Source organism: Haemaphysalis longicornis, unplaced genomic scaffold (genome assembly GCF_048455015.1).
Source record: "Haemaphysalis longicornis isolate Haplotype H1 unplaced genomic scaffold, Haemaphysalis longicornis Haplotype H1 scaffold_2, whole genome shotgun sequence".
Taxonomy (NCBI): Eukaryota; Metazoa; Arthropoda; class Arachnida; order Ixodida; family Ixodidae; genus Haemaphysalis; species Haemaphysalis longicornis.
The window spans coordinates 218,369,321-218,390,825 of NW_027526295.1; the positions used below are offsets into that span (position 1 = coordinate 218,369,321).

Below are 21,505 nucleotides of genomic sequence, written 5' to 3' on the forward strand. Positions count from 1 at the left end.
GTTCGGCAATTCTTTTTGCCCGCATGATAGCTGTGCAGAGATGCTGAAGGTGTGTAGAAAGAACAAACTGTCTGCAGCATGTATATGCGATACCGGGAAAGATCCCACTTTACACTCACATACCCCCCCGATCGTATACTGCATACTTCGGATACAGTGGTCATTTTTTTCTGGATTAAGAGGGACCGTCGTAATGGGCGTAGACTGTACATACAATCATTGCCCGATTTTTTAGCAGACTGCCTGACAATTAGGACAGGTTTACTGGACTTGTCAGGTTTTAAACAAGTCTGTACAGATAACCGGAGTGTTTTGGAACAAGGCGGATGGGCACAGGCGAAAGTGGCACGAAATTAGGCATGCTGCCATTGAAAATCGGTTCACACTCGCATAATTGAGAAGATATTTGTGCATTAAACCAGATACAAATGAGTCCAAATGACAAGCACATTGAATTGTTGTACTAGGTGTTATAGTGGTACATATATATAATGAACACAAGTGCGATATGAAGATACCTGGGAATTCCCTGCAAGCGCGTGCCATATTAGGCGCTCCGCATGAGGCTGCATCTTAATCATTGACAAAGTTGCTGCACTTCAAAGTTGTATAAATTACCATTTTATTCTGTTTTCAAAGTTCTTGACTCATTCTTTCAGAACCAATGCAATAAGGTCAACTCTCCCCCACAATATCTAGGGACATAATGGTCAGATGTGTACAATTTTTGCTGCATTTGAAAATGCACGAATTGAATAGTGCAGCAAAAACTACTGGTATAAAAAATTGTGAAAATGTAGCAATTTTCTGACTGAACATTTGATATGGTTATAGCTCATAAAGTAACAAGGCATAGTCGGCTTCACTTTTCGGTCCTTGCACAGCCCACAGGAGTATAAAATTTTGAAGTACTTTGTGGGCAGACTAAATAATTCTAGCTACAAAGGAATGACACAACATATTGCATAACTTCGAACTTAGGCTGCATGGGCAAGAGCTGACAGTGTATTTGTGTTTGGGGTGGTAAAATGCACTGAATATAAAAATTTCAAGTGCACAGGTTAAAAAAATCACAAATGTCCTCAAGACCAGTCTCCCAGCCTAACTGCTTGGTAAAAACTATTAAATGCATAGGAAATTTTCTTTCTTTTCTGCAACCTGATTACATCAGTTACTTGTACCATGGACATTTCGATAATATTTATTTTATCCATATTAATTCACTACACCAGATCCCCCTTCATGATTACGGGCTAGGAGAAGGCAATCCCTCCCTATCCCTCCCCCTTTCTCCCAGTCCTCATCTCCTTTCTGATCCTACCATTCTTTTAAAAAAAACAGTATCCATCCTGACCCTCGCCCTGTTAAGAGCTCCAAAAATTTCAGACTAGAAAATCCGCATTTAAGGGTGGTGGAGAACCAAAGCAACCGGTCCCCTCAATCCCAAGACCGTCGGGATGCAGTGCTTTGAGCCAGGCGTAACTCTCGTACAATGGCAGAGAAGATTCACCAACAAACGACGGACAGGTGTGTGTGCAAGATGAGAGTATATCCCTCCCCTGCGCTCTCACTTGTGGCTGGTCCAGACGTCGAGTCGCCTGCGTGCCGATTCCAGCTGCCTGGCGTGCGAGGAGCGAGAGGCCCTGATCTGGCCCAACTGCACCTCATCGGCGATTGTCCGCTCCTCAGCGGTCTTGCCGAAGTGGTAGATGATGCATTCGGCCTCGTGGGAAAGGGGCGACAGGCCTCTCACCCGGCGCGCAAATGAGGCGGGGGACTCGAACTTCTTGGACGGCGCCTCGGGGACCTCCTCAGCACCGTCCCTCGGCCGGGCTGCCACGAGGCTTGTCTCGCCTAGGGTGCAAACACAAGGACCCAGCAGCCACTTGTTACACCTCTAGGGCAAAGCAGAGTGTGGCGACAAAAGCAAATATTTTAACGGTTTAAATCAGCGTTGAGGCTTTGTAGTAGATAAAGAAGCACTATTTATTTAAAGGGCAAACTTGTGCCTGCAAGGCCCAGCATCCAAGCAACTTCTTCCTTTTCATCTCCCATCCTACTCAGCTGCTTGGAGTTCTTCCTCATTAACGGAAAAGCTGCTTCAGTGGTTGAACGGCTCAGTGTGCAGCGTGGGCTGCTTGGTGCTCATAATTTCACTGCTATATGATGGCATTCGCAGGATCACACGAATTCGAACTCAAGTGCGACTTCCCAGATCACCACAAACGTTCCCAACTAATTATCCAGTACGTAAGTGTTGCACAAACTATCATTGTGTGGTGAATACTAGAAGTGAGAGTCTGCTCCACATTCGGCACATCACAGAAAAGTTGGCGCTTATAAGAGGCTCCAGGCAGATAGGAGTCTATAAATGAAGATCTGTCAGCAGCAAACTTAAGGTGAATTACAAAAAGTAATTCTACAGCGATGTTTGCAGCGTCCTTACTGAAGGGGAAACCTTGATGCACGCAATATGTTGCATCGCCAAAATGGTTCCTCACAAGGCTTCTGAACAGACTGCCATGTGAGCAGGGAATGCTGGATATGCAAGATGAACAAACCTTCAAACACCAAAAAAGAATGGCGGATACTTAACATCTTCCTGCTCAGTCTGTTTAGTTGCAGCCAAAATGTACTCCAGAGACCAAAGCAAGAAAACGAGAATGGCAACAGCAGATGTCCAGTACTGAAATATCAGCAGCGGAGCTGATTAACTAAGCTTGGGTTCCATCCGTGCCTGCTGTCACTCCAAACCTGGTGCAGCAAAGTGGGGACGAAGGAAATGCTAAGCGAATAAGTGTGAGGGAAAGTGGCAAGGAGCCGACAAGCACGTGTGGGGAGTTCGCGTTGTAGTGCAAGTGTTCAGATGGGGAGGCATGCACCAGGGATTGGTGGTGCCTACTAGTGATAACATAAGCTCTGACATGCAGGTGTTCTAGTTGAGAGAGATGGCGTGCACTCCGAGGCATCAGCATCTAATCTACCAATAATATAGATTGAAAAGGTTAGCGGGAAATTTCTTTGCTTGGCAACACTGAAAACCGCCATGGCCGTGCCCGCTGCGCCTGCCGTCCGTCTCCCGAGCCGTGCCGTGTACGCACTGCCCAGCTGGCACAAGCGCTGGTGAATCGCAAGCGACCTTCGAACAAAGCACTTAAGTTTGGCTTCCATGCGGAAAAATTTCTGTTGTCATCCTTGAACAGGTGACAGACCTTGAGTAGCGATCTACTTTCACCGGCATACGCATGCGACTCAGTCCATCACAATGCTGCCACGCAGTTGCGCGCATATGCAGGCTCCAAAGTTTTTACCATTCTACCTAGTCGTGCGACAATTTCAACAGTGTCTGCCAATAAGTAGATCGTATGGTGCTACATTTAACAGTATTTGGCGTCGAGGTATTACTTCGCGTTTGGTGGGGCATGGTTTGGAACATCAAACAGCTTGCTGTAGTCATGTGCTGTGCTTTTTCGGGCGCCAGCACGAACAAGTACTCCCACCTCGTGGAGCCCAACATAACCAGTGCGGTGTCACCTTAGCAACACAGAAGCTTGGGCAAATGCATGGCGGCGCACACACATAGTTGTCCGTGTGTGCGCCATGCCAGTGACTTCCGTCTTCACATCTGAATTGCGAAGGTGGCCGACTTTTTAATTTAAGCAATTAACACTGCCTACTTAGGCACATTGACCACTAATACAGACTGTGTCAAGGAAGGCGCACCACCCACACACAGAGAAGGGAAAGAAAGCTTTGACTCAAGCCAGTCTCACCCGTGTCCCTGTTCTTCATCTGTCGTATCAGGGCCTTCAGCTCTATTTCTGTCTTCTTGGCAGCCTTCTCCTGACGGCGGAATTCTGCTTCTCTCTCCTGCGATGCCTTCTCGTGGCTCTCCAAGCTGCACACCACCAGAACAGACGAGCCGTCGTACACAGCGTCAATGGGGCAGTGCATTCAAAATGTACACCAGAGCAGCAAGAACGCACACCTGACCCTTCAAGTTATGCCGAGGAAAGTGGCATTGAGAAACGACGTAAGGACGCTCTAATAAACCCGGAAGGTTAGAGACAACCTCCCATAAGCAGTGGGCTTGCACAGAGCCAAACTCGCAAAAGGCTGCCAAGATCTGCCCAGAATAGAAGTCGCACTGCGGTATTTTTTTTATGCTAATGAAGAATGTGGGGTTAGATTCGTGAAGGTGGGTAAGATCTACTCTGTGGCTGGGGCTCATGGAAGCCACATTTGATGGTTCAGATGGGCGACACTGGTAATGCCCTTTGTGTAGCACTGATAAGAAGAAGGAAACAAACAAAAATTAACGCTTGCAACTTGTTCCCCGTAATTTCTACGGTACACGGCCGTGTAATGAGAGGTTATGTTTTGCAGCCAGAATGAGTAAGAGCGATGAGCAAACGCGGGTGTGAAGGGGCGATTGAGAGTTGTTTTTCAACATCGCAATGGTCAATGACAAAGCAGGGGCCCTGGCAGAGTTTCGATCCCTCCGAAACAGACCACACCTAAAATAATTATAAAAGCGTACCGTTTCTGCATGGTGGCAACTTGAAGATGGAGCTTTTCCTCTTCGCTGCTACGAATGTTTGCCTGGATTCCAACAGACTTGCACCACTTAAAAAAAAGGAAAAGAAAAAAAGCACAGAGTTGCTACACCGAAGCTGAACCCATGCTTTCACTTGGGGGATGAGTCAAAAGCTACAGGCGACACCGAATAGGTGGAGTTATAGCCCTGTAGACAAGTGAAATTGAGGCTGCAGCATATCATGATCAGAAGAAAAGGATGTCTAAAGCATTTCACAGCAACATGCTATGTGTGAAAGGCATATTAAACAAACAAGGCTGAAAGATGCCTTGTTACAAAAGCTTATATTTTTATTGCTTGCTCAACGGGGAGCATACTCAGAAGAAAGAAAAAATAAAAACCTGCAGGTGAGCAGGAGTGGATGGATGGACACCCTTGCTTGGTTAAAGCGACCATGAAGACCCAATACAAGTTCCGTTCATTAAAAAGATCGCTTTGTCCTGATAATAGCGGCACAAATTTTAGTGCAAGCTACAAAATAATAATAATAATAATAATAATAATTGAGATTACTGAAGAAAACATATGAAGCAGTGACAACTCCCCTGCCACTATCCAGCAATTTCCCTATCGCGTCACAGAATCTTGTTTGTGCGATTGGCGTTTTCCAACCTAAGCCACTGCCAAAAACATGATTGGGCGATAGTAGCAGGGCCCCCAGTTCCGTTTGGTCGTATCACCTGAATTCCAACGTCCAATTAAAGGCCAACTGCACCCAAATTTCACCCCGGCTAAATTTACTTTGAACGTGCAGTACGTGACTGGTAGCCCTGCGAAATGCATTGTTAATTTGTTATAAGCATTTAAAATAGTTTCATCGCAGGCGGCGGTGCGCCTCCCAGCAGATGGTGCAAACAGCCATGAAGCAGAAGTGACATTGCGGTCAGCCCTGCGCTTTTTCCTATGGCCAGCCAGGAGAACTGGTCGAGCTCCGCTAGGCGCTCTTCTTCTAAGACTGCGGCAAGGGCGACACATTGCGCGCAAGTTTGCCCCCAACCAGCCGGCCGCGTGGCACCTCTCACTCACTCACTGGGCTGGCTGGTACGTCATTTCAGAGCTAGGGTGGCTAGAGTTGGAAGGTGCGATGACTGGCCGGGAAAGGCTGGCCCCCGTTCGCATGAATGCCGCGCGGCGACGCTGTCGTCAGGGGCGGCGTCAGCTTGCGCGGCCGTTTTCTATGCTACGCGTCTCTGCCACAACCCGGCGGGGACGCGTTTACCGAGCTCTAAAAATTTTAGCTGATGCTGCACTTCCTTAGACAAGGCAAGGCTTGTGTTAAGCCACCACTAACATGGGGTTTGTGACATGGCTAAACACCGCCAAGTTTTACGCTGAAAGACAGCAAGCAGGCGTTTGAGAAATGCCCCATTAAAGCCTCCGAGAGGGAGCTTATCTATGGTACAGTGCTTTTAGCAGGGTTTTTGTGAAATAGTTTTTGTTTCCTTTGAGGTGAGCGCTATGATCACACGACGTTTATTCTTGCCACTCGGTTTATGTTGTTGCCGTTGGTGGTGGTGGTGGTGCGCGTAATTACGTAGCAGATAACTTCATTTACACCTGCCAAATCAACACGAAATTATGGCATATGCTGTAATGCGACGTCCTAAAGTCATTTCATTGCCATGTAGCTCCTAAAACAAACAAGCAGATGCAACATATGTTCCTGGGAGAGCAAACTTCATTGCATGAAGCAGAATGCAGTGCAGTTCTGCTGCTTCTTTCACGTTACGCAAGCATTTTTTTTGCCTTTGCTCTCGTTCGTTCTAAATCAAAATGCAAATCAAAATGAAAAATGTATCACGCAATGAGCGGCGCTACTTCAGCTTAGAGCATTGTTTGTAGTTGTACCACGTCCTAAATTTAGACGCGGTAAGATACTACAGTCAAAACTCAATCTAACGAACAAATTACGATTCCCCCGCAGGTAGGCACCTGCGGGGCAATACGGCTCAATGCTTTTTATGAACTCGAACTTACGAAATAGATTCCTCGCCACTCCCGATTTAACGAAGTATTCTGAGCAACAGACAGATCTAATAATGAGAAATTTCGAATGTGTTTCGACAGAACGCCACAATGATTATTGTGCCACGTCAGGACAAAAAAAAAAAAAAAAAAAAAAAAAAGGCATATAGCTTCGTTTTCACAGAACTTTACATGATAAATTACTCAATAATCCCGTGGTGCATGGCTTCCCGGCCAGCATGCTCTCCACAATCTTGAAGGAAAATGACGCCATCACCCATGCCACTTTTTCTAGAATTGTGTAGAAGAAAAATAACCTCAAGGAGACATATCCTGTACGAGATTCATCAAGGATATGAGAGCCAAAAACGCTCCGCTCATGGGGAGGTGGTACAGCAGAAAGCGCAGTGTTCCGCTTGACTGCTGGGGTGCGATGACTTCAAGGCAAGCCCCAGCTGGCTCATTATTTTCACCGTACACTTTTAGCGCATCACTTAATTATCATCAGGCAAGCACCGTAGCCGTCACAACTACGATCTCATGGTAGCTACTGGGAAGCGACTCCCTTTAGACATGGAATTTATGAAATCAACTGCTCGTAAAATGACAGTCCCGATCTTACGAAGTTCTCGATTTAACGAAATAATTTGCGGTTCTCGGTGACTGCGTTAGATCGGGTTTTAACTGTACGACATGCTAGAACTACTCATCTCACGTAAAAGTGCTTTGCGCAAGCAGCCCAATTGTCGTGAAGTGTCTTGTCGGCCCTTGGAATAGCACGCGACCGCTTCAAAAACCGGTCTTGACACGCTGGCGCATGGACGAGGGACACTTTTTCGGAACAAGATTTGTAGCCGGAATCGCACTCTTGCACGAAACACCACCTCTGAGTTTTTTCTTTGAAGTAGAAGGCATCTTTGCCACCGCACAGATGTGCAGTCATACAGGCACCAAAACACAAGCGACTAGTCTGCGCTCAGGCGCTGACAGAGAGGCTGGTTGCTGGGTTGGCTTTCACCCGCGGAAATTCCGACGGTGCCCCTGACAACAGCACTCTGTTTTGCCCTAGCAGCAGGCACGCACCGGGGGAACACCCGCTCCGCGGGAAAGGCGCTGCGGTCATCACATCTTCCCATTCTAGCCACCCTAACCACACTCCCCTCAATTTCACCACAGTCCCTCAATACTTTTCTGGTCATGCAACTCTGCCGTCATGCTATGGGAGATCATGCGCTGCTCAAGGAGGCTGCACTGCGGCGCTGGCATTGATCGAAGGGGTGCCAGTGAAGCAAGTGACTGGAGAACGTTCGTGAGGGGCCGGACACTTGTCGCAATAGTACTCGTTCGCTTTACTCGTCATGGGCTGCGAAAATGGACTTGGCATTTTGCAAGTGCCAAAAAATTTTGATTGGACAGTCGTGCTGTAACTGTGTTCCTGCCTGCCGATCAGGCTAGACAGGAAACAGCAACAAAGTGTCGCTATTTCGCTTTCCTTCTGATGCTGAGCTGTGTGCAAGAATTAAGCGCATGATTTCCCAGAAAAAGTTAGTGAATTGAGCTTTTATTTACAGCACATCCACTTGAGTAAAAAAACGTTTTCACATGGGCTTCTCGAATGAGTTGCGAATGAAAATCTCCTCCTGAACTGGACGACTTCTGCAATTGTAGGATGCACGGTGCATTTTGTGGGAACGACAGCAGAACAGATCCACTTTTTTTGAAGCGCCTCCTGCAATTTTTTCCTCGCAAAAAGAATACGGCTTTGAGGACAGCGGTTCGCTCATAATGCCTAAAGAGTGAAGGTGAAACAGAGCCCTCGAGAGCTGCTGTGAAGATTTTTTTTTTTTGCCATTGTGTTCTTTTTCTGTTTTCTTTTCCTTGGATGAGGGGAGGGGAGGGGAGGGGGGGGGGGTACTTACTGCTGGCTGCGTTGTAATCGGCACATTGCCAGACTGTAAAAGGAGCTCTTAGAACCACTGCGTCTTCATTTTGCGGACACTTTCGTATTTATCACCCGGACGAACTTTATCACGGGGTTAATAGGCCAGAAATAACCTCGCTATATAAAAGGCCTAGTCACCATATGCCAGTAACTACCCATGTAAACTATGTTAAGCTGAGGATTATTAAAAAATGCTCCAACTGCCACTCCATTCTAAAGTGGAGTTGTACAACCAACTTGTTTCCATCAGAAACCAGAAGCACTGGCGAGAGTAGCATTTGTTTTGTAGTGCTCAATTATGCAAGGCTTTTAGCGTTCCTTTTACACCGTGTGGAATGCCTCGCCTGCTTTTCGCACAGGGTTCAGTTCCAGCAGGTGTCAAATGATTTCCGCATGCCACTCACTATATCCACCTCATGGAATGTTAAAATAAAATGTCTCAAACCTTGGTGCCTACGGCATGCAAGCACGGAGTGATGAAGAAAGGAGTCCGAAGCCGCCATACAGAAAGAAAAATCTCTATTTACATCAGACTGAATTGCTTAATCTCCTACAAGCATGGCGTCCGAACACTGCTCGCCTTTCTTTTCCTTTCTGTCGACCTCTGAGTCGTCCTCTTCTTTATTTTCATTCTTGCCCCAATGTCCCGCGCAGAAAATGCAACATCCTCCCGGCCCCGCACAAAAAATGAAGGTAGCCACTGCCCAACACAGCAAATCACAGGTCCTCCGAACGTTGGTCTGTCAGGGAATAGACTGTGCAGGTTTTGACCACAAAGCACAATAACTCCGTTCCTGTCGATACTGCTAAGTGAGCCAGATGTCCAGGCTGCCAGTAGGGCTCGTCTCTTGGGCACACGCCGAGAGTACCGCTGCTGTCGACGTATCCAGGAAGAAATTCACAGCTTATCTTCCACGGTCTTAAATTCAGATGAAAATTCTTCAGCAGCTTGACAAGAGTTCTTTAGTGCATTTCGCTCCTTCCTCGCGCGTTGTGCTTTGGCAGTTCTGCTGTCCATGTGTGAGGCATCCTTGCTCTCCCCACAACGCCCGCTGTGTCCTGTCTCCATCAGCCTGCGATGTCCCTTACGGGCAATGCCAATGTTTGAATCTATGGTCAACCTCTGGCCGTTCACTATAAATATTTGAGTCCTATCTCGCCGTTTGATTTCCGCGGGTGGCGCACTCGTATTCCGATGCTTGGGACATTTGCTCTAAGTGGCTTCTGAAGAAGTTACACGGCTTGATATGCAGACTGTGTAGCTCCCGGTACTCTCCGAGGACTCTTGAAGTGGCGTAGAAAACAAGGCATCTTTAGCTTGGATGTCAAGTGTAGACAACGAACGTGACGCAGTCCCTCCCTTTGCTTGCGGCGGTTGAAAATGTGATGGGAGCGCAGTTTCTGTCGAGTTAACGTCTTCAGGCGCTTATTCAAAATCGGATGGTTCGTAGCACGCTTTAGTTAGAGAAAAAAACTCTTTGAAGGTTACCGATCCATTCAATGCCCTAATTATCATACTATGTTCACTGATGTCAACCTTGTCATCTTTTAATCGATGGTACAACCGGCTCATACTGCCAATTATCATGTCTTCATATTCAATGTTATCGGTGAATTCCTCATTCAGGTAGTCGTCGATAAACTGTTCAATTGCATCATTTAAACGCCTTAGCACAACTTCAGCTCTTCGTATGTCGCGCAGAAAATTCTTTAACATGTCACACACATCTGTGGTTCTGACGGTCAAGCTTAATGTTTTCCTTGCATCGCTGCACAATCTCCGAGCGATTCCCCTTTCTCTGTCCCTTTGTGTCTTTAGCTTTTCAAGCGGCATCCTAGGCCGCGTGAAGCTTCTTCCGTGCTGGTGATGGCTGGTGATGTAGCGTGTCTTTCGTTGCGCGATTAGTTTCAGCATTTTCCTCACCGTGTACGGAGTAGCTCCCAGGTCCCATCGAGGGCGATCGTTGGAGGTGAGGATGCTCCGTCACCGCTGTCTTGTCTGTCCCTCGCGTTGGTCGCATTTGGACAGCACCACCATGGCTCCGCCAATTGGAACAGTCCTTTATCCACATAGTTGGATTCATTCTTCTAAAAGGCCGAAGGTAGGATGACTTAGAGTCATGAGAACGTTATCGAGATCTGGTCCACCTTGTGGACACCGAAGCCGCCACTTTCAGTTTGGTTGGTACCGTTCCGCTGCAGCTTGACGGCCCCGACTTCTTCCTTCCCGGGTTTCCAGGCACCATTAAATGATGAAGAAAGGAGTCCGAAGCCGCCATACAAAAAGAAAAATCTCTATTTACATCAGACTGAATTGCTTAATCTCCTACAAACATGGCGTCCGAACGCTGCTCGCCTTTCTTCTCTTCCTTTCTGTCGACCTCTGAATCGTCCTCTTCTTTATCTTCATTCTTGCCCCAATGTCCCGCGCAGAAAATGCAACACGGAGCACCATGGCCAAGCCATTCAGACTTTCGTCACGCATGAATTTTCCCTAGAAGCAAACAGTACCATTTCCAGAGCTACAATAGCCATGCTGTGAAATCGATTTTCAAGGCTGAGAGCTGCAGCTGTGCAAGGCTATAAGGAGCGCGGTGAAAGATGAACAAATTTACACAATCTTGGAACCCAACTCTTCCTAAAGTACTACGCGTGGGGACTTCTGTGAAGTTACTCAGAATCAAACCCAGACATCAGTCGACAGTTTGAGTGTGCGTTCTGCCGCATACAGATTCCCTGTTAGGGCTGCAATTGTACCACTTTCCTGCTGGCTTCGTTTTGTAGCAACAATGGAGGGCGCAATTACCAACGTGTTTCTATTGCAAAGTGCCGCCAAAAAGGGGTGCAGGTTCTGCCTTGTGCGGCTGCACGCACGAAGCAGTGGTAGCGTTTGTCCCCAAACGAAACTTGGGCGGGAGTTTCATGACCAGAAAACCACTGAAGGACACTGATTTCGCTTTCAAAATTCCCAATTTTTGATTGACTACTGTGCCGTGGATACGCATATTTAAGCTGTCATATTTTGTATCTTGCAGTCTTTTTAGGCAGACTATATAGAAATTTTGAGTGCAGTTGGTCTCAAAGAGACTCATAACCATGGTTTTAGTCCTGGCCATATTACATGGCTATAGCGCAAAGAAAAAGTCTTTCATGGCTGGAATCATTTCCACGGCCCCTTTATTAGCCCATTTACTGACAAACATGATGGAACCTAGGGCGATTCATCCAAAATGTACAATACAATTCGGCTCCCAGCGTACCTGTGCCATAATGTAACACTTTAATGCCAAGGAATGCACAATGTATTGATTTCTAAACTACCTACTAGCTTGTTCATGACGGATGTATTCCATCTTGGTAGTGCACTCTAAAAAAATGCTGACGTTGAAAGAGTGATGTAAAAAACACCACAAAGCTGACCTCCACTGCTCACCAACCACCAACTTGTGAAAATGTTCATCTTCAAAAAAAAAAAAAAAAAAAACAGACTTGTTTAAAAGCATTTGTGAAGAACTTTTTACAGCACGAAACCAGGGTGTCAAACAGGAACCGAACCGAACAAAAAACTGGAACCCCAACTGAACCCGAACAGTTATTTTTTCAGCACACTGAACCCAAACTGGAACTGAAACGAAAAAAGAAATAACGATTGCCGGTTCACGGTTCCACCATCCACTGTTCATAATGCATGGTCAACGCTATTTGGTGCTTTTCTTTTTCGCAACATTGGTTTTGTACCTTCTCACGCACTTTCCCCATCAGGTCGGTCAACCCTATCAACGCACTGTTCGTCGTTACAACATAAAGAAAGCAGTGTGTCAAACTGAAAAAAATACCGGTTTGGTTACGGTTACGGTTCTGGTTCAGGCGAAATCATTTCGTTCCAGTGCAGTTCCAGGTCGACAAAATCACGTACCGAACCGGTTCGCGAACCAGTTCGATGAGTTGAATTATCACTGAAATTAGAAAAAAAAAAAAAAACCTTGAGTAGTTTAAAAAGACAGTCAAATCAAAATAGAAACAAAAATTAAAAATGCTGCTGTTCCCCAAGGGCAGTGGCACAATTGCAAAGCAAACTTCAAACAATTACGAGATATTGGAAAAACAGATGAAGTGGTGACGATTTACCACCAACTTTCTCGCCCAGACTATGTTGTCCTAGCGACTATTCATAAAGCCACCGCCAACAGATATGACGGTTGGATATATTTTCTGCCTTCTCCTTTTTTGTTGAAATCACAATCGTCGCTATGGAATCGCCCATCAGGCTAACCTTAAAGCCTTAAATTTAGGCCTGCGTACTGGCGCGTTCTAATACCAGCGCTTAATACCAATGGCGCACAATTTTTTATATTCGAACAAAACTGAAAAATCCTACAACAGGCACATAAATACTACCAAAGAATTGGATTATTTGGTCACCCTGAATAATTTGTTAGCTGTAACCTTATCAAATGCGTTAGCCACACTTTTGTTAAAATTTAAGTAAGCTTTAGTTAATGCTCAGTGACTGCATTATTGCTCTGAGCATTGAAATTCCTTTTGCGATAGCTATACCGGATATGTGCATTACAATCAGTATGTCATCGTACCGCCTGGCCCCCGGCCATCGTTCCATGTGCTACATTGCGGAATCTTATAACAGATTATGCTGTTACAAAATGAAAGGGAAATTTAACACGCGAAGCGCGAGATAGGACTTTTTTGGGTAGACGCTCTTTAATTTGTCCACAGCTGTACTCCCCTCCGGAATGAGTAGCAGTAGAAGTAATGTAGCGAGTTTGGCAGTCAGTACAAGTGTACCTTCGAAAAAAATGCAGATCTGAAAGAGACAAAACTGCATCAGCAGCAAACGGCTTAGCCACTGAGCAGCTCCTGCGGTCACACTTGTCAAGTATTGACAATTTGCAGGTGTCGGACCTTTTAAAGAAATTACGAAATGCAAAGTTTGCACACATCGGGTGCAGGCTTTCGCTGTTGCGCAGTGGAGCACTCCTGCAGCCTGATTGCTCCAATAAAGTCGCAGCTAGGGAAGGGCAAAGTCGTTTTATATCCCCTGCAAGCTGCCGAGAATGACATTTCGTGTGGTCAGCTTGCACTACGCTCGAGCTTCCAGCAGCAACAGACCATTGCTACATTGGTGCTCGTTCATTTCCCCTGTTGTTACATAGAGCGTGATAGTGTTCAATTGTCTGGAGGGGAAAGTGCGCAAGCAGGTACGAAGTTGATGGTACATGAAAGAAAAAAAGGCCTGAATTGCATTGACTGTGCAATATCAACAACGGAAGGTCAAACTGTTTCGGTATGAACCGGTAGCCGTTATTTCTTCCTTCGGTTCAGTTCCGGTTCGGGTTCAGCGTGCTCAAAAAATAACGGTTTGGGTTCGGGTTCAGTTCCGGCAAAAATACCAGTTCAGTTCTGGTTTTCTCAATTCGGTTCGACACCCTGGAGGAAAGGAATGCGCACCAATGTTGCTATGGTATGCCACCACTGGTAGTGTGAACATAATGCAAGGCTGAGCTAACAAAATGTCGCACTCTCAGCAGCCAGCAGGCAATATGAAACAGACTTTGCCCTCCCCTATCAGCTGCTGTGTAAGGGCAATCGGGCCGCAAGATTGCTGCACTGCGCTACGGCAAAGGCCAACCCCTTAAATGTGCACACTTGTTGCATTTCATAACCATCTTTAAAAAGGTCGCATACCTGGAAAGTAAATATTGGACAAGTGTGGCTAAGCCATTGGCTGGTGACCACAAGGATACGGGTTCGGTCACCGCAACCGGGTGCCGGTTTTCTGATGTATACGAAAAACGAAAACTTGCATGTGTAGATTTCGACGCACGTTAAAGATTGCCCAGGTAGTCTAAATTGTATTGTTGGGACTCCAGTATATGGTGTGCCTCATAGCACAGGAGTAGCTTCAGGGCATCAAACCCATCAATATTTTTGGGAAGTGTGCTTCTACAGGAAAGCCAAAAATACAGGGCCCACCACCCGATTTTAAATTATTCCAAGCTGAATCCCCCCCCAAATAATTTCTTCTCTTTTTTGCTGCCTTCAGCCATTGAATAAAAAAAACACCAAAGGTAGATTTTGCTCTGGACTTTTCAGAAACAAACATGTCATCAGCGACGCTGTGCTGCCAGTATAATCGATTGTCAGTATTTTAGGACCCACAGGGTGGACATGTTTGCGTTTTTTTAACGTATCCATATAAGTATAATAGATTTAGCAAAGAAAGCCATAAGCATATCGTATGCACTTTTGCGAGAAACTATCTTCCAAGCTTGCAGGCACTATGTATTTTGTGTCGGAAGAAAAACTAGCACTAAAGCAAATGACGCGTGCAAAAGGCAGGCCTGTCCTGCAGTGTCTCATTTGCCCAGCGGCGCCAGTGCTCAAACTTTCTGCTTGCTCTCCTCTTTCGTCTCTTTCAGCGGTGCTGTGTTTTTGAAGGTACACTTTCACTTATGGTCTCTAACTCGCTACTCCATTGCTCCTGCTATTCGTTCCAAAGGAGGGGGATACGTTGCCGGGAAATTAGAATGCATCTTTCCAAAAGTGTTCTACCTCATCATTCATGCACCCAATCACTCTTCCATTTGCAATCATATATGCTGATATAAGATTCCACAATTTAGCGAACGGAACGAGGGTGATGGTCATCCGTAATAGCTACCTCAAAATGCATTCCAATGATCAGAGCAATATAAAGTCATAGAGTGTTAACTACAGCTCACTTTTAAAAAGAGTTTGGCTTACGCTCTACAGAAGGTCACTGCTAACAAATTGTTTTAGGTGACCGAACAATTGAATTCACAGCATTTACGTGGCCACTGTGGGATTTTTTTCTTATGCTGCAAATGATGAGAAAAAGTACACCGCTGGTATTTAAACACATCTCCTGCTAATGTACGGAAAGGACTAACCGGTACGCACGCCCTACTCTAGGGGTTTAATGTTCACGATGATGGATGATTTCAGAGAGAAGATTGCGATTTCAACAAAAATAAACGAAGGGAAGTGGGCGAATTTATTTCCACAGACAGCCTGACCCTTCGTGGTGGGAAAGTAGCTCATAAATCGTCACTACCTCACCTCTTTTCCCTAGTATCTGCCCTAATTGCTAACTATTGTCTGTAAAGTTGTGCAACTTTTATCGGGAAAAAGCAAGCTTTTGAATGCACCAAAATTGGATTTTGTTTTTATGGTCGGCTTAAACTACAAACTTTTATTTTCGCACTTAGGCAATAGATACTGAACTAGAACGAAATAAATTCTCCTTAGCCCGAACCAAAACCGAACCAATACTTTTTTTCTGTTCGACACACTGCATGAAACAAAAAAGCTAGTCTGCTGCTTAGCCTTGGGTCTTGTCTAGCTGCTCAATAAGCCTGTCTAGCTCGGGGCTCATTTTCCCAACCCATTGCTTTCCTCACTGGGAAAGCAACATGCACCTCATTTGGTGACATATCCTACAAGTGTTTCAACGTTTTGTGTATATCTATCCTGACAACTGATTATCACAATTCCCCGGGGCAACAAAAAAATGATCATTCATGAGACTGACACGCACCACACAAGTTCTAAGAAGAAAATTTGGTGTGCTGGGGGCAACACATAGCATGAAAGAAGAAATTAGCTATTAATTTTCACTGGCATGCCCTCATAGCCTAGTGGCATGATCCCCACTCACTGGTTTGTTGTGTCTCTCAACCCTAAAAATATCAGCTGCTCGGTAGTAGGAAATGACACCGCTTCAAGTTGTAGACACGCACACGACTTTCCACAGTGGGTGGTATTTCTCGAAAATACAAAGGCAAAAAAGCCAATCAATGATGCAAAACTGACAGGAAGAAAGTGAGTTCAAGTGATAAGTGGAAGACGTGCCAAAATGTATCGGGAAAAAGCTGCAAAATGTCTCAAAAGGTAAGCGATGCAGGAAAGGGAAAGACTACTACACATGCTATTTTTTTATCCTTGCCCGAATGCAAATAAAATATATATTTTTTTTTAACCGTGAAGACTTACAGGGCCACAATTGAATGCAAGCAATGATGTACGAGAGAGTTCATACCTTCTTTTTCCTTTGCTGCAGTGGCGCACAAGCCACGTTTGCCTGTTTCTGAAAGGCAAGATACTGCCTGTATGGATAGTATTTTGGGCTACCAGCCGTTGCCGATTCATCACCAGGAGGCTGTTCCGCTTCATCATCCTTGATTGGAGCGAAGATGTTAACCTGACGCATGAATCGCGCATACCGCACGGAACCAGTTGTCGAAGGGCAGCTGCTGTTGGCAGCTGTCGTTGAAAGCGTGCTGCTGTTGCAGGGTGTCGATTCCATGACCGAAGGCGTTGCAGAGACTGGTGTCTGCAGAATGCGCCTTGGTGCAGACGGCACAACCTCCGATGCGCTTGGGCCTGAAACATCGTGGCCGAAGGACTGGATCCCACGGTCGTTGCTTACACCCAATGAGACCTGGACTGCAGCGTCTACACAGCCCCTTCTAGCAAAGGGAGCAGGCTCCCCGGTTGAAAATGAAACCTGCACTCCGCGGCCGACACACTGCACGGCAAAGGTTTCAGACTGCACTGCCTTGTCGTGAAGTGGACGTGAAGGATCAGTCTGCACACCACTGTCTAGCAGTTCATACTTGAGGTGCTGCTCTCCTGGCTCCGTCGAGCTATCTCGTGTATGTGGCACTGCTTGCACCTGGCGGTCTGCGAGATGACAGTGCGAAATGTGCCGCATTTGTGTTGCACAGTCTTTTGTGGACAGTGTGGCCTGCACGCCGCAGTCTGCCGTGTTGGGAGCTGCTGCCCCTGGTGGCTCACACTGCACGCCACAGTCTGTTGACTCACTTCTGCTGAACTCCAAATTCGCTTGCGACGCGAAATTGGCTACTTGGCTCACAGCCTGGGCGCCGGCATCCACACAGTACTCCTCAGCTAAGGAGCGGTTGACTTGAGAAGCACCATCGCGCCCTTGTACGGCAGTCTCGGTTCCAGCGTCTACAAGATGCCCGTCTGCTAAGGATCGGTTGACTTGAGACGAACAGTTTTCCACAGCTGGGAAAGCTTGCACCCCACAGGAAACAACTGTGTGTAGAGCCGAGGGTTCTCTCACGGGAGACGGGGACGTTTGAACACCTGAGCTTGCGAGGGCACATTCGACAATGTGCTCTGTTTGAACACCGCATTCCACAAGCCGTTCCCAACGGAGTTGACCAGAAACTGGAGTGTCCAGAAGTCCCTTGCACTCTACCGCCGTCACAAAGGAAAGCCCAGTATTGGTTTCAACATCCCTGGATTCGCCTGGCGTCCTTCCAAGACTGTTGGTGGCACACGAAACCAGCATAGCTCCTTCAGTGGAGTCAGGTGTGCAAGGACTGGAACTCTGCTGTGTTCCTTTAATTCCACGTTCCTCGGTGGAACCAGAAGGGAGTGCGGGAGACTGCTCACATGTCCAGAGTGCCGCTTTCACCGACTGCCGCCAGATACTACACGGGGTGATGCTCGGTACGTGCTGCTTTGACGTCTGCTCTTTCGGGCTACCGCTGACTGTAGAGGAGCTGTCATCACCATTTGCAGGCAGTGTGAGACTATTACCGAGAGGACTGAAGAAAGTGCTGCCCTGACGGCTTGCACTATCCATCCTTCGGCTGGAAGCAAGCAGCGTCTTGACACAGCACGCATTCAGCCGCCCACACTGTGAAGCTGGCGTTCCTTCCGCCGTGTCGACTTGCTGGTCTGGTGTTGCCCCAACAGGACGCCTGGACGTCTACAAGAGGTAGAAAAATGTCAGCGAGTTAGTGCTGCCAGTCCGCACTTCTGGAGAACCATCAAAGTGAGCAAGCACTGAACAGTATGCAGCTAGTACAAAAATATCTAGCAGACATGTTGAGGAAACGAAGCACAAAAACAAGGCCTGCCCGAGTATGGATGAATGCATGCGTTCTCAGTGTGGTTACTTTACGCGACGTACCATAGCTTCTGCTTGCTTGGCTGATAGGTGGTAGCATATACAGTCGAACCCCACAATAACAAAACCACCGAAGAAAGCCTAAAAATCCACTATTTTGAGAATTTCGTTGACGTGAGAATGAAACATAAACAATAGAAAAATTGCTCATAAACTGAATATTTATTTCCGAAGGTCGGTTATTTTACTTTTTGAGCCTTACCAACTTCACAGCTCAGCTCTCGCACTACAAGAAGTGGTCCATTGCTAGTCGTCGTGCGAGCCTAAAAACGGCCAAATCATGTCAAACGTTTTCAAAACATCCCACAGGATTGCCTTCTCTGAGCGTTTTTCTCTTGGGTCCTCAACACCGAGCATGCCCAAGCATGCAAGCGAAGTCCAACTTCGCTTGCATTTTGCTAATTTTGCAAATTTTACGACGAATTTTGCCAGACAGTGGCATCTTGTCGTTCCAATGTCATTCACAAAACCAAGTGAGCACTGCTTTTTGAAGTCCAGAAAGGCTGCAGCCATTACTGTTTTGTTTTGCGCACGTGCCATTAAAGTGTGGAAGCTTTGCTATTAAAAATGGTAAAGTAAGCTTCCCGTGGTTTCAAACTTGTTCACGCTATCCTCCCTTCCGCCACTTGGGCCACTGACTTGGGAAATGATGGCTGCTCTGTCTTGTAGCGATGAAAACTTCCGCCTTTGGTCTTGCAGAGGCATATCATCGAGAGCAAACGTGCCGATCGCCACAACTGGCTAGCGTAGCCGAAGCCAAAGCCATGCCACGAGTCACCACTGGTCACAACATTATCCAAAATGGTGTCAGTCCCTGGGGGTGTCTCTGCGAAGCACAATCTGTTTTGCAAACAAATATGGCGACAGCAATGCGAGCCTGTTGCACTGTGGCAGTTAGCGCAATCTAGGTCTGCAAAAAATGCATTTGGACACTTCTTCAATATTATTCGCCTGAAGTGGGTAGATGAAATGCCGGTTTGCCGGTTATCTGAAAATATTTCGTTGTCGCAACAACTTCGTACTCGTCGGATTTCGTTACCGTGGGGTTTGACTCTAGTATGATGTGTGGCACACTTGGCGAGCAAGTGGATTCGAAGGGTGCGTTGTTCTGTAAAGTCTTGCTTATTTGTCACCCTATGCCGCACAGTCCCAGTGTCAACCAGAGGTTTGGAGTGTTGCATGTGGCAGAGCTGCTGACTACAGGGTAAGTACCAACAAACTTTCACGATTTCTCATTATTCCATGTTCTAGAAACCTATTCATTTGGTGCTTACGACAGTTTCTCTTTTAGCGATGTTTCTTACACTACACATTAAAGGGGAAGCACCTTGACTGAATAACTAGCCAGGCAAAATTTCTTTATATCTTGGTTTTGCAGCACGTTTTATGAACCACATAATAAGGCAGGTACAGAAGAAGAAGCCATACAGCAAAAGACTGCTTAGAAGTACGGTGCACCTAGAAAACAAGGCAAGAAACGTCACCAGAACAGAATTGGCTTACGCTGCACAAAAGGCGCTCCAGCGTTGTCAGCTCCTTGAGCTCCTCAAGTTCTTTCGTCAGGATCGCAACCTCATTTTCCAGGAACGTGATCCTGATGACGAGAAAAACACAAACACAAAGCAACAAGCCAGCCATTAGCAGCGGTTTGGCTAAAATTGGCCTGGAAATCGTACAAACCCAATTTACAAACATTTACTGCCTTCACCTGGATTTTAAACTTTCTTTCCCGCGAAACTGCAGTTAAACAGGGCATACATAGAAAACCATTCAGCAAAAGCCTCACATTTTGTTTTAAGTATCAGAGTGACACAAGGCGCAGCATCTTGTTAGTTTTTGGTGCCCTGCAAGTGACAGGCAACAACCCCTGTTCCACTTTATCAGCGGGAACACGTACACCTTACAGCTGCAAGTTCTTCAGCTGGTGGCACAAAAAGTGCTCCACCAGCTGGTGTGCTATCTTTGAGACCCTGAAGAAAGATAGAGCTGGCAGTTTACAAGCTTGCCCACACCTCCTTCAAAGCAGATAGTGTTAATTCAGCTGAAATAACACTGATCAAAAATTCCCGTTGTTTCGCTCCAGAGTTTGAATTCCGTGGCGTACACTTATAGAGGAAGAAAAAACTCAATCCTTGTGCATTTAGCGTGCGAGTTTCTCACTACAGAAATAATGGTCGCATCCCAATTTCAAGCACGTTAGAATTAGGTAAATGCAATATGGGCAGTTTCACCCTAGAACAGAATGGAATTGTCCCCTTACAATGAACAGATAATAATTCCGCACAGTGTTCACTAAACATTTTTCAACTCTTTCCTTACCACGCCATAGGCCATTAACACGTAGTTGTAAAGATTTCAAACATCCCCCGACAGCTCAAAAAGGTGCCTTGCAGACAACTAATGCCATTGGGCGATTTATTGACAACTCCTTTTTCGTTTTTATTATTGTTTGTTTACATTCCGCGTGCGTAGGCAGGAGTGAAATTTGAACCCAAGGTAGTGGCGAGTTGTGTGAAAAATGGCGTCCCATTTCACTGCGCGCTCCGCAAAGGCAGACAGGCGGACAGCTGTTTCAGGGCCTTTGGCCACTGTTGCTGCCGATTTTTTTTTTGCACCACCAACAGCAGTGACGACTCCAGCAACGATGTGGATTAATCAGATAGAAGTCCTGATGAAGACGCTCCCATTCAACAGCCTCAGACTTCGACAGGTGCTGTCAGGTAAGGTTCGTTTTTGACTTTGCACTGTATTTATAAACAAAACGTGCTTAATATCTGACTGCAGTAGTACTTTCATGTGTAGGGTCTGGACAATGTGCAGCAGGGATATTTTGCTAAATGCACAACGCCATATCACATTACCACCTTCAAGATAGCCTGGTGCCCATATAAGATTAGCGGCGCAGAGCGACGCACGCCCCTTCTCAAGAGTGCTAAATTTTAGATGCGATGGCATCTCATTCACTCGCCTTGTCCCTCCATACGGCGTTGTCGTTGTCCGTCCACACCCCTCCCCCATT

The 21,505-nt window shown here is 46.4% G+C and overlaps 1 protein-coding gene across 1 annotated transcript in view; it reads right to left on the reverse strand.

Annotated features, from left to right (window-relative positions):
* LOC144169915 (uncharacterized) overlaps positions 1 to 21,505 on the reverse strand; it is a 68,937-nt gene that overhangs the window by 7,405 nt on the left and 40,027 nt on the right. The window contains exons 16-20 of the mRNA XM_077699363.1: positions 19,990 to 20,080; positions 16,582 to 18,285; positions 4,541 to 4,626; positions 3,774 to 3,898; positions 1,572 to 1,854 (exon numbers count right to left, since the gene is read on the reverse strand). Of these exons, the coding sequence (XP_077555489.1) occupies positions 1,572 to 1,854; positions 3,774 to 3,898; positions 4,541 to 4,626; positions 16,582 to 18,285; positions 19,990 to 20,080 (2,289 nt within the window). The remainder of the gene's footprint in view (positions 1 to 1,571; positions 1,855 to 3,773; positions 3,899 to 4,540; positions 4,627 to 16,581; positions 18,286 to 19,989; positions 20,081 to 21,505) is intronic.